General features: G+C 39.9%; 1 protein-coding gene across 1 annotated transcript in view; it reads right to left on the reverse strand.

The window, feature by feature from the left end:
• The window catches only part of LOC103807982 (cohesin subunit SA-2-like), a 59,839-nt gene that overhangs the window by 28,854 nt on the left and 17,174 nt on the right, over window positions 1-13,811 (reverse strand). The window contains exons 9-12 of the mRNA XM_009080736.1: window positions 12,716-12,789; window positions 12,153-12,276; window positions 7,371-7,469; window positions 5,248-5,327 (exon numbers count right to left, since the gene is read on the reverse strand). Coding sequence (XP_009078984.1) covers window positions 5,248-5,327; window positions 7,371-7,469; window positions 12,153-12,276; window positions 12,716-12,789 — 377 coding nt within the window. The remainder of the gene's footprint in view (window positions 1-5,247; window positions 5,328-7,370; window positions 7,470-12,152; window positions 12,277-12,715; window positions 12,790-13,811) is intronic.

A 13,811-nucleotide genomic window follows, 5' to 3' on the forward strand; every position in this document is an offset into this window, starting at 1 on the left:
CAGAACACTGGCACAGGCTGCCGGGGAAAGTTGTGGAGTCTCCATTGCCCAAGATACTCAAAAGCCATCTGGACCTAGTCCTGGGCACTGTGCTCTAGGTGACCCTCCTTGAGCAAGGGGGTGAACCAGATGATCATTCTAACTTCAGCTATTCTGTCATTTCTAAAATCCCAACCTCCTTGTTTTTAACTTTGTCTTCTAAGAGGTTAGAAAACTGCCCAAGATACAGTAATCTACAGCAGTGTTACTTCCTCCCTCCTCATGACACGAGTTGGTCAGATGCAATAGCTCTGGCCACATATGAAACACCCTCTAATGGCACAGAAGCAAAGGAGAGGAGAGGAACCCATTTTCTTTGCAGTACAGGCTGACAGACACTCCATGCACCACTTGAGTACCTGAACTTCTGTTCATTCTGGAATGTGTATACTACTACTACATTTCAGACACTGCTCAACCACTACTTTCTATGATACAATGGGGTTTTTACTCAGAACTCCCATTCAAATGGTGTTCAAGCCTTTTACTCGCCCCTGGAAGCAGCAGCACTTGCCTACACCTGCTACCACCAGCACTAATACCACCACAATAAATGGGTGCCTTTCTTTTTTACATACATAAGCCATTCATCAGCCATTCAAAGAATATTTCAAATACAGCAATAATATTGCTGCAAATTTACAGCCCTCAGCATGCCAAGCAACAGATAAAGGTTAAGCCAGAAGTGCCTGACAGCATTTAGGTGCCTAAAAATAAACGGGCATGGCCTTCCACATACCAATCCCATGACATACCACTTTCTCTGCACTTCAGTGTGAACATGTCACAAAGAAGTTGGGATACTCCAGGGGGAGATCACAGACCCATTTTGTTCTGCATACAGCACCACTTGAAAGATTTAAAGCCTTGCTTTTTGTTCCATTTTACTGTATGCAAGAGGCATGACTGCTGGAATCATCTGACAGTCCACACTGTTATTTGTACCAAGGATAACCATCAAAATCACAACAGTAAAATAAAAACACATCTGATGCATTTTTCAAAGTTTTGCTGCCCTCCTCTTTGTTTTTAATGGCTATGCAGGGAAAGACCTGGCACACATTATGAGGAAATTGCTAATCCAAGGTGGAGCATCTCAATCAAAATAAATCTGTTCATTTTGCATTTCAGATTAAGTCAAGTTAAACATCCAAATCTGCAAATACACTGTAAAAACAGTACTTGTGCACTGAGCAGTATCAACCAAAAAATTATACACTGAAAGTATTCTATTGTCTGAAAGAAAAATTTTAGGTAGAAAAATCAGCTAATCTGTTCTGTTTTCTCCCTCTCACTCCCCTGCTGCCACTGCAGGTATGTCAAGAGATGCTTTGGTCATCAGCAGAATTACATGGTTGTCACTACAAGGTAACAATAGTCTTTTCCCACCCACTTTACAACAGGATTAGCATGTTGCAATACACTGTGATTATGCTGTGACAGACCGATGTGTTTTGTGTTTAAAACTCAAGTTTAATGTCTAGTTACATTGAACAAATGTAATAAAGTCGTTTTCCCCCTGTGCTATTTACATATTCAAGCTAATTGTAGATTTGTGCCCCTATCCACACCACTTGTAACCTTTCTCCATACATCTACCACAGTTACCTAATTACTTTTGCTGCTCTTTTCCAAAATCCCTCTATACTTTTAGGTAGTTAAGCACACAAAAATTAAAAAAACTGCCTCCTAAAAGGCAATGTTTTCACTAAGATTCCTTGGTCTTTCATTGTCACTCATGTTTTCTCCCTCTTTATTTCCTTCCTAGTTCTATTCCCTGTCAGGTCCTTTGCAACATTAATGCTAACAATTATGCATAATTCAGTACCATTAATAATTTCTATTATGCTAAACCTTGTAGGCTCATTTCAGTTTTGGGATCACATCATGCTGTGTAAAAATAGAAATCTACTAGCCCAAAGACTGGCATTCAATTGAGACAACATGCAACAAACATGAAGGAAATAATCTCAGCTCACAGAGAGAGACAAGAAGAAAAGACAAATATGGATTTGAAACAAAAACAAGTATATGCATAGCAGGAGGGTTTTGAATCAGCACTGGGAGGTTTTTTTAATGATGTGCCACATCTAAGTGAATTGAAAAGATCAGTGTTTTCCTGCCTCTGTAGCTAGCAAGAGAGTGACTGTAAAGGCCAGCACAGCAGTTTCATGGGCCACTAGTATGCAGAGCAGTCAATGCATATTCCACAGGGCTGGAATGCGGTGATGGTTGAGGTGCTCAGACCTGTTCTAACACACACAGAGCACAGCTCTGCTGCAACTGTAAAACATCCCAAAAATAGTTAACTGACGATGAGGTCTAGCTACTATACTCACCCAAAAGACAAATATGGAAGGCAGTGAAAGAAAGTTTACACATAAATTTTCCCCAAGAAAAAAGCACCCAATGGACTAACTGAAGGAAAAAAGCTATTCCTGGGCTTGCTTCTTGCCAACTTATGTCATGAAAGAAGAGAATATTTATTCCAAGATTAGTGACATGTTCTCAAGGTCAGTACCTGACCAGCTAAGATTTATTTTAAAATAATTCATAATTCCAAATCAAACATAGGGAATTCATCAGATAGAGACTCTTGCCAGTAGCTTTAAAAATAGAAACTTGATCTGAAAGTTCTCTCACGTCTCACTAAAAATGGAAGTTGGACCACTGCAATCCAGCTGCCGAATTTGCAGACAACAAAAATGAGTCCTGCACAGAGAAGCCAATATGGCATGACAAAAGTGGCAAAACATTTGATGACATCAGTGCACACTAGTAGACATGCCATCAATACAAGCTGTCATTTACTATTCTATTATTCCCTCTAAGGCACAAGAGTTGCAGTCCCCGACCCCATTTCATACTTTACTGCATGTATCAAGCAGCATCACTGCCCAATATCCAGGTACTATGAGACACACCTGTGTGAGACACAACAGCCCTGAATGTCTTTCCTTCTGCAATGCCAGTAGCAAGTCCTCTCTGCCACTGTTGTAGGTAGTGAGGCATCAGTTTTAACCCTGCTAGAAAAGCATGTTGATGCAGGCTCTTATTAAGAATTCTGTATTATAAGAATTCTGATTGTGTGTAGACTGTCTGCATATTCTTCACACAGGTTTTAAGAAAAACGTTTTTTACTGTAAGGGTGGTGAGATATTGGCACAGGTTGCCCAGGGATGTGGTGGCTGCCCTGACTCTGGCAGTGTTCACAGCCAGGTTGGATGAAGCCTTGAGCAACCTGATCTAGTGAGGAGGTGTCCCTGCCCAGGGCAGGGGGTTGGGACTAGATGATCTGTAAGGTCCATTCCAACCCTTAAATTCCATTATTCTATAATTCTATAGACTGGCCAATACTAGTCTCATCAAAGAGAAGAGCTGTCATTGAGTTTGCTTCTTGAGTTCCCAGTTCCCACTTTCATCACTCCAATAATTAAGCCAAACCATCAGGGCTTAGAGCAACTGGGAGGGCAGTGGAAGAATGGAGGACAGCTACACAATAGATGAGCAAAAATAAAGAGAAGAATGTGTTATCTAGGCCTCTACACAGCCTAATTAAAAACAAATTCAAAATGTATTAATTTTACTTATGAAAACTACATTTTATGATGGAAAAATGTCATTCAGAGAACTTTAGAAGGCATTTATTCACACTGGAAATCATATTTAAGCAAAATCAGGAAAAAATTGCTTCAGGGAAAAAGAAACATTGATCAAACTTTTATAGCTGCAGCTTGCATTAATGAGAACATGATCCCTTATAATAAAGCCAGAGATTATAAACAGCTGCAGTGCCAATATAGCTTCTGTTAGTTCAGATACAGAACAAGGGCAACCATAGCTGGTGTATGGAATCTTTGTACTTCAACAATGGTGTCCTGCTCCTCCTGGCACAGGGATACATTCTACATGGACACAGCATTGTGCTTTGTTCCAACAGCTACGTGCCACAGGGAACCAAGGGATGCAGAAATGGACATTGTGACCACAGAAACAATATAGCCCTAGCTACTACTGGTGAGGCCCAAACAATGGCACTCCCCTCAGGAAAGTGCACAGTGTTCACAGCATCATATGCTGTTCTGATGTGCCTGTTGAAGAAGGACTAGAAAAATGCCACTCAAACCAGGAGAGTGTGAAGGGACATAGAAGACCAGACAATAAAGCAGCACTACAATATACAAAGATACTTGAAATTTAATGCAGATACCTACATCACCATATTAACTGGTTGATTAAGGTCTACATGCTCCTCTACCAAAAACTAACACTTCTGGCTTAAATGGAAAAGCAAATCCCACGAGGCTACTGGACAATGTGTCATGCTGTACATGGAATTAAGAACCTGCATCAGCAGGATTCAACTTATACTCGGAGACAGAAGAGACACTTACTGAGTCCTAACACCTCAACTGTATTAACAATGAAATGCAGTGAGTTTTTTATTCTGATTGTGCATTGAAAAAGAGGGACAGATAATTTATTCTTCCCATGCTTTGCAAATAAAGCCATTTCTAAAATAACATGCTGCTCATGGATGTATTGGAAAAGGGTTCATATACTTCTGTTATCATAGGTGTAATTTTCCAGGTTGCCATTACACTACCAAATCTATGGCTGGCAGGAAAATTTCCCAGGAAAACAACTCTTATGTTAGTTTTCCACTTCAGCAAAACCAAGATGTCACAAACTTGTTCATTTCCTGACAGTCAGTCTGCTATGGGCTCAATGGCTCCCAGATGCTCTGCCATTGAGCCAAGAATCTGAAAGTCTGAATTCTACAACAACCTCAAAGCTCAAGGCTTCCTGCATCAGCTGCAGAGACAGGGAAGATGGCAGAGTTCTCTGAGCTCCTGGTCAAGGCCTGGCACCCCTGGGACAGAAGACAGGGTGGGGACCCCATCTTCAGGGAGGACATCCCCAGAGAGGCAGATTCCAAAATGAAAATGTGGGATTTCCTTTCAGAGGGAAGTATAAAGACATAAAAGCATAGTTTTCAGACTGAATCTTTCCACAGTGGTTTTCTTAACATTGCTACTTCCCACAGAAAGAAAATGTCATGTCTTGAGCAGCTTGAACTGTAACTCATATCCTGCCAGAAGCAACTGTTTCCCAACAGGTAAATGATTACAGGAAGATTCATCAGGATTGTATCTGGATGTTGTTGCCATTAAAACAATACAGTAAATTAAAAAAGAAATTATTTACTGTGACATAAGCATCAAGAGTTTCATGGCTTGAACTGCTACTTCATGGTCCTTGTCCAGAGGCATGGACACAATTCGATCCTAATGGATGTAAAATGACAATAAAAATATGTAACATGGTTTGTTCTCAATAAACATGTATTTTTGCTACAGCTAGATCATGTACACTAGTACAGCAGAGATTTATTTTTATTTCAGCAGCTATTTCCTAAGAGACATAAGGCAACTTGATTACTACCAAGTAGTTCCCCAGCCCCTGAAAATTAACAGCATGTTAATTTTTTAACTGAATTAATCATGCAGTAATATGATATTTTTTATAGATGTAATGTATGCGTTCACAAGAAATCAACTACAGTCTACAAATTAAAAGTGACTGACAACTTGTTTCTAAGATGTTTCTACTGGCACTTCAGTATGTTAAATGAAGGTAAACCTCAAATTACAAGCATTATATAATCAGTTTCTCCCATCAACAGTAAAGTGCCTGTACCTACACGTTACAGAAGTCAGTGCCTTGCTGGAAAGATAATTAGGACTTAAGTCATAAAGGTACCTCATGAATAGCAGCAACATTCCCGACCACCAGGATTCACACTATTGTAACTTAGTACACATGCAAACACCTCAGAAAGCTGGAAACTTTCCTGCCCCATGTAACCAGGAACTCGCACACCTCAATGTGGCCTATATGTTTAAGATACATTAAACCTTTAGACCTGCTTTATTTGGGACTAGCAGCTTCCTCATTTAACATATGATTTCTAACCTCTAGATTCATTTTACTTTGCACCTTCCTTTTTCTCACAGTCCAGCTGCAAGGTGTGTAAACTCACGAGTCCTGAGTTTGAACACTCAATGATAACAGAGGGAGCATGCAAAGCTCCCACTTGCAGGAAATGAATTGATGGTTATATGATTGTATTTCCCATCACTGAGAAAGCATGATTTAAACTTTGAAACTTGTATTTTGTGCATAGCTGTTTGGGTTTCTTTTGTTCAGAGGGGAAGGAGTTGTGTTTGGGTGGGATTTTTTTGATTGGGGGATGGAGTTTGCAATAATCTACTTATATTGCATCCTCCACACAGAGGGAGATCACAGTACAGACTGGAGCTATTTCATCAGTCTTTATTGCCTACCAATCCTGCATTTGGTTATGCAGCTTACAGCAACCTTTTTTCAGACAGAAAGGTAAGGGACTACCACATATCCATTTAAAATAGGTCAGTCTTAGATAGACAAGTTTCAGTCTGAATAATTTCTTCTTGAGATACCAATATTAATCTATTTCTTGTTCTTTGAGGATGTGCTATGGGTATTTTTTACTACTAACAACTGCTTTCACATACAGGTAAGCTTTGCACCTTTTGCAAAAAGAACCCAAATTACCACCACATGCAGGCATTGATTATGTACTGATTCAGAGTGACTGAGATATCAACCACATCATCTTGAGCTTTCTTATTCAAAGACTGAAAAGGCACAGCCCCACTGGGATAAGAGTAGCTGACAAAGTCATTAGCAAGGCCAAGATTTAAAAAAGTAAAGGCCTTACTTCTTAAAGGAGTCAGGATGATGGAATAAAATAAAGGCAGTGTACAGGGTCAGTGCAGCCACAAAACAAGATCTCAAAACTGCAGTGTATCACTTGTCTTGTTCAGAAAGGAGAGAAGAGATCCTTCTTCAAGTTTCATACTGACATGGTGGATCAACAGAGAGCCATTCCCACATCAGTGTGATACATGGACAGACAGTCCAGTATCTACAAGGTTAACCAATTATCAGGAGCAGCAAAAAAAAGGGACCTTTAGCATATTAAATTGTCATCATCTGCCAAAGATTCTGTAGAAACTCTGGGCCATTCTGGATGAATGGTGGAGATAACTGATCACAGTTAATGCTAGCACCATTTTGTGCATGCACTGAAGTGAAACAGAAGATTTCACAGAAACAGAAGGGAACATCTCTGCAAATCTCCTTCATCCACTCAGTCAGGCAGGCTGTTTCTGCAGTACTCTTAAGTTCCTGTCAGTCAAGAGAGTGATCAGCTCTGATCAAAGCATCAGACCCTGTGTATGCACCCAACCCTGACATAAGAAAAAAGCAAAAAGTAATTTATTTACCTTGAATCTGCTATTAAAGAGATCCATCCTGGAAACAAGTTCTTTTTTGCTATAAATTCCCTGCAGTCCCAGAAGACACTTCAACCTCACTTCAGCTTGCTATAAGACAAAGAGAAATTGGCTAACAGTAAAAAACACATACATTTGGTATTGATTATTGACATTTATATTCTGTAAATAACAGCTCTTTGTGGGTGCCTAGAGCAGGCTACCCAATGATGCCTCATCTTGATTAGTAATCTCAGCACCATTTTGTTTGTGTGCACACACACACCTCTCTCTCTCACACACACACAGGGGAAGCCTCCAGTGAGTCAAACTTCAAGGTAACATCTAAGTTCATGTTAGGCTCCCTCAGAGTCAAAGAAACTCTCACAGATCTTAAAGTCAATAAAAGCAACAGAACACAAAAGACACAGGGACTGGGCTGTTCCTCTGTTAAAGACACTGTAAAGATGCAGTTAACACAACCAGCACTCTGCCACACATCAGACTTTGCTTGCTTCCTCTCAACATTTGACTCAGACAACTGTTAAACATAGACAAGGGCTCCAAGAAACTCTGAGCTCCTCTGGATTCCTGGAGGAAGAGGTAAACCTTAGAAATGCAGTGGCTTGTCACTGTGGGTTCTTACAGAGTTAAATGTTCTGCCTTCTCCCTATTTCTGTTTTACACTAGAATGCTACATTTTAAGCATTCCAAGAAAAGGGTTGCTTGGAATTTGGCTTAATTAGTTAATTTAGGCAAAACATATTTATCCCTGCAAGGTGTTATTTCATACTGTTAGTACTACTGCTTCATAGATGCCTCAAAAAGAAGTCTTTTCCTTATCCACCTTCTAAATTATCTCATGCATATCACTACATCTTTCAAATGTCAAAAAGACAAAGCTTTAAAGAGCATTAGGAAAGTCACTTTGAGGATCTAATCTAGAAAAATTCACTGTGTTCTATAAACTTCTAATGCTAAGGGTATCAGCAGAGACACTTAAATGAACTGCAGACTTTGAATCAGTCTCTTCATATTTCTTCCTTAATTCCTCTTGCTAACAATAGCAGTAAGAATTATCAAGGAAATCCAAGAAAGGAGACCACCTACACATAGGCTATCCATTGCTACAAGTTCCTGTCACCTGCTTAGATGGAAAGCAAAGGATGATACCCAGTGGCAAGCTCTGACTAGCAGCTCTGCTTAAGACAGTTCTTTGCTGGACATATAAAATGAAAGATCAACAGGTAACAATGGACACTGCTCTCTAACCTGCCTGTGCGTGTACCAGCAGTACTTATTCTATATTCTGCTCTAATTCTGAAGTCTCTGAAAAAGGAAATTACTCCTGAATAGCAATGACAATCTGCCTGTCCTGCCAAGGTAAAACAATTTTTAAAACTGTTCTTCCCCCAAAAAAATCAATATATATCCACAAAGATATGAGCAGAAAATGCCAACATTAACATGATCATTTGAAGAAATAAGTATTTCAGAAGTAGGCATAACCATGGGATCCATTTCTATAGCCATGTTGGACAGAAGACAAAGCTAAAATCCCTTTCAACTTCTTGAAATTTGCCAGGAGCATCACATGCTCAGGACACAGAAGTTCATTTCAACGGCAAGTTCTTGTTTCTACAGGATTTCTTGGGAGTGCTTTTCATAGTCTAATGAGAAAACCTCAAGAACATGCCCTGAAGTTCCAGATAAAGCTAGGCTAATATGGCAGAAGATCCCAAATGTGCATCTCCATCATCTCTGCCTTCCTGTTTGATAGTTCTGCCTTCCATTCTCCCATTCTTATTTGTCATTGTACTGATTTTTCTGGCCTTTATCTCAGAACTTTTTACATAGCACTTCCTTTCAACACCTGCTGCTCAGCTCAGCACTGGTTTGATTGGATCTGGATGCTGATTTAGTCACTATATATTCCATGGGAAGAACACTAGAGCCTTTAAGCCAAGTTAATAGCCTCAGTTTCACAAATGCACTGATAGGTGATTCAGTTTACATATAATGTCCAACTGCACACAACTATTAGATTTATTATCAGCTGTTCCTTGGTATTCAAAAATAAGAAATTTTTCTAGCAGATGAACATAAACTACTTGAAAGCATAACTTCATAGCACTGCTCTACAACTCTTACTGGGCCAAAGAGAGATCCTCATACGCAATTTTGAGCATCTTACCCCTGAATTTGGAGCATCTTCTTGCACCTAGGAAATAACTTTTCACATAAAAGCATAATATTTCATGTCGGGTTATGATGTCAAAATGGTGTGTTACAGGGAAGAAAAATTCATTATCTTCAAATTCAGATTAGATGTTAGGATTCCCTGTTAGGGTGTTCAGGCACTAGAATAGATTGCCCAGGGAGGAGTCACCATCCCTGGAAGTGTTTATGAGTGTCTGGATCTGACACTGGAGGATATGATTTAGGGTTTAGGGGTCACAATAGAGATAAATGTTAATGGTTGGACTCAATGATCTTAGAGGTCTCCTCCAACCTTGATGATTCTATGAAATAAAAGACTCTGAAGACAAAAATGCTAATTTTATACTCAACTATCCCTCCTCTCTCCCCTTTAAAGCCTTACAACACTGTAGATGATTCTGGCCAGGTTTTACCACACCTTTAGAATACTTTTGTGGTTAATCCCACTCTGGGGCCTAAATTATTTGGCAAACTTCTCTGTGATATATACTAAAAGAAAACTGGCTCTGAGAGACAACAGTTTTCTTGTCACCCACCCCCTACAAGATGGGATGGAAATGCTTATTAAGGAGTAGTAGGAAATTATATTCATATGTATATAAAAGCACTGCTGGTCCTGTTGCTGCCAAAAATGCCCTGCTCTCATTTTGAGTTCAGGCAATTTGACAGTGGCTGCAAATCACAAAGCACAGCCAGGACTGCAGCCACCAGCAGTGGCAAACCACCAGGTCTCAGCCAAATGTAGATACAGAAGGCTTCTCACTTTTTCTCGTTCTGCTTGCATCTGCACTGCTTTCAGGTGAAAAGCTTTAGGAAAAAAACAACCATTTCCAGTTCTGAGTAAAAGACACTGGATGAGCTACATCCAGTAGATGAGAGACAGCAGCTGTTAATTTTCACTGTACAGTAGTGTGAATGAAGACACATCATCTGCAAAAATTACTTGTCCTTTTGAGAAGTCTCCCAACTGAACACACAGTGGGGGGGAAAAAAAAAAAAAAGATATTCTGATCAGACACAGTGCAGGGAACCGAGCGGCCTCGTGCGCTCCCTGATGGCTCTGTGGGAAACTACAGCGACATTCCCAGCACAAACTCTGCCCAAAGCTGACACAGCTCTGAGGAGCTCTCGGGATTGTGCTGCTCTCGACAGGGATGGAGCTCGTTTCATCTCAGTAGCTGGTACAGTGCTGTGTTTGGATTCAGCGTGAGAATAATGTTGATAGCACACTGATGTTTTGGTTTCTGCTAGGTTGTGTTTATCTTAAATCAAGGATGTTTTCTATCGCGTGTCTGGTGCTCTGCCAGTGAGAAGGTACACAAGAAAAACTGGGAGAGAGCATAGCCAGGACAGGCGACCTGAACTAGCCAAAGAGATATTCCACATCATAGAACGTTATGTCCAGTATATAAACTAGGGAGGGAATTACCCAGGGGCTGCTCCAGATTCAGGAACAGGGACTGGCATCGGTCCACAGGTGGTGAGCAACTGTCTTGTGCACCACTGGTTTGATTTTGTTGGTTTTTTGGGTTTTCTTTCCCTTCTTATTATTCGTTAGTATTTAATCTCATTTTGTTCTCAATTATTACACTGTTCATATCTCAACCTATATATATTTTACTTTTGTTCCTCCTTCCCTTTCCACCAGGATGAGAGGACAGAGGGAGGAGGGAGTGTGAGTGGCTGTGTGGTTCTTGGCTGCTGGCTGGGGTCAAACCATGACAGGAATGCACACAGGAGCTGCACACTTTCAACGGTGGCCTGCAGAAGTAGCCTGCCAATTTCAGTAATGAGCCACTCCCAATACATATTCCCATCCCCCTAAAATCACTCATGCATTTTAGAAGTACCAGACAAGCATATACTCATAGAATCAAGAATGGGTAAGGTCGGAAGGGACCACAGTGGGTCATCTGATCCAGCCTCTCTGATCAAGCAGGGTCATCCTAGATCACCTCTTGTCCTATTGCTTGGCATTTGGGAGTTACTGATTTCTTTCCAGGTTTTTTGCTTTTTTGTTTTGGTGCATTTTGGTGGGTTTTTAAATGTGCCTCTACTCAGAGAAAAAACAATATAAGGAAAAGAAGAAAACCCTTTGGGAAATGGCTGGACCTCTAAATATTTTCTATATCCACCGAATTCCAAATGAGAAATGCCATACTGAGGGCTATTTTACTATAGGCAATATTTATTTGTTCATTCTTATAAATGAAATCAAAATTTTAAATGTTCATCAAACCTAAGAAGCAGAATTTCAGTCAACATTTGACACCGCATGTTGCTTAAAGGATCAAGGCCATTTCACAATTGAGAAATAACTCCCAATTCAGCAACATATAAAAATAACTGCATACACAGGGACACACACAGAACTTGAAAAAATGCTCTCTGCTATTTAGAGTTACAATGGCTTAAAAAATAAGACCTGAAATGTGCAAGAAAGTAAATTCTTTTTGTACCACCACAGTCTTAAATACCTATTCTCCAGAATTTAAATGGTAGGAATCTTTAAAAATAATTAGGAAAAAAAAAATCCCATGTCCTACCCCCCAGTAGGAAAAATTAAAGCTTTACCTTATCGTACAGCATCCACCCAACATATTTTAAGTAGCTATCATTTAAAAAAGCATCTGGGCATGTTTTAATCCAGCTGCCAATTTCTTCCATGCAAGTTGCTCGGATCTCAGGGATCACATCACTGTGAAATTACAAAATTGTAATATTAATACATTAAAAAATAATTTTAACATCATTTCTATTACTTACAGTATTTTTATCTTCTGGAATTGCAGAAGCATCTATAATTCAAAATACTACCAGTATCTTCATATTAGTAAGTCAGTCTTCAGTCAACATTTAGGCCACTTTTAGCCAGAAATGTTTCATGCAATAAGTATTTTGTAATCCTGGGTATCTTCTCAACCACAAATGCACTGCTCTACAGCAGGAAGAGCTGAGGAAACATCCTCAGGAGGTCCTTTCGTAAGTCCAAATTCTTTAAAATAATTTCACTGCTACACCTTCCTTGACACCACCAGTGCCTCTAGGATGTTTAACTTGGTTCTGGTACCTGTGCCATCTGAGCAAGAGTTTCTTGGGAATGCAGATACACATCTCAGCTCTATTTTTACTCTTACCAGTAACGGGTTAGAAAGGTCCCTTTGAAAATAGTGTTCATCATGTTCTGTATCTCTAGAAGTTTATGCTCATACTGAAATATAAAGAGAACTGAATATTAATATTGGTCCCACAATTCACTGTACACGAAAAATTTGCATCAAGGCACTTTGAATACTCCTGTGGTGCAAACTGCAGCATTTATACATGGCACCAATATAAAATGGGTGGCTGTATCTACACTAGCAATTGGCCTTTTTGTAGAAACGTCCTGAGGAAAGGTCTATTGGACACCAACTGCTAGTCTGGACAACAAGGTATTTGTTTGATATAGTGAGTATTGATCTATTGATATACAGAAAGATACAGCACAACTATTATGCCATTGTCAAATATAGGTCCAAATTCTCTTTTTATGTACTTGCACCTATTCCACAGCAAGAATATGGTCTCTTCTGCCATGGCTGCAGGGAGAAGACTACAGGGAATGGCTATAAACTGAGACAGGGAAGATTCAGATTAGGTGCTAGGAAAAATGTTTTTCCTATTAGGGTGTTCAGGCACTGGGATATTGCCCAGGGAGGTGGTGGAGTCACCATCCCTGGAAGTGTTGAAGAAGTGTCTGGATCTGACACTGGAGGATCACAGCAGAGTGACAGGTTAATGGCTGGACTCAAGGATCTTAGAGATATCCTCCAGCCTTGATGATTCTATGACTCTAAGCATGTATTTTAACTGAGACCTGAAAATCTAGATAGAAACTTCTGGAAACCCAAGTCACTTAATAAAAACATTCTCTCATCAACAGCATCAGGAAGGGTGATGAGTTTGGGGTTTCCCCGAAGACACACATTTCTTCTGTCTTTCCCACAAGATGAGACTTATGATGATACCAAAATATCCTGCCTCACCAAACACATCAACAGAAGTTGTTTCCATAACACAGAAGTCCATGGACATCCAAAACTCAGAACAGAGATAAGTGATGTTAAGGTCAGGAGAAAAGGAACTATGTTTCTAGTTCATACATCAAATCACCTCCTCCCTCAACCCAGAATTGTTTTGTACAGTTATAGCCCTGTCTCTAAGAGCTGAAAAGGAGCTGCCTGGTTCAGC

Source organism: Acanthisitta chloris, unplaced genomic scaffold (genome assembly GCF_000695815.1).
Source record: "Acanthisitta chloris isolate BGI_N310 unplaced genomic scaffold, ASM69581v1 scaffold14128, whole genome shotgun sequence".
Taxonomy (NCBI): Eukaryota; Metazoa; Chordata; class Aves; order Passeriformes; family Acanthisittidae; genus Acanthisitta; species Acanthisitta chloris.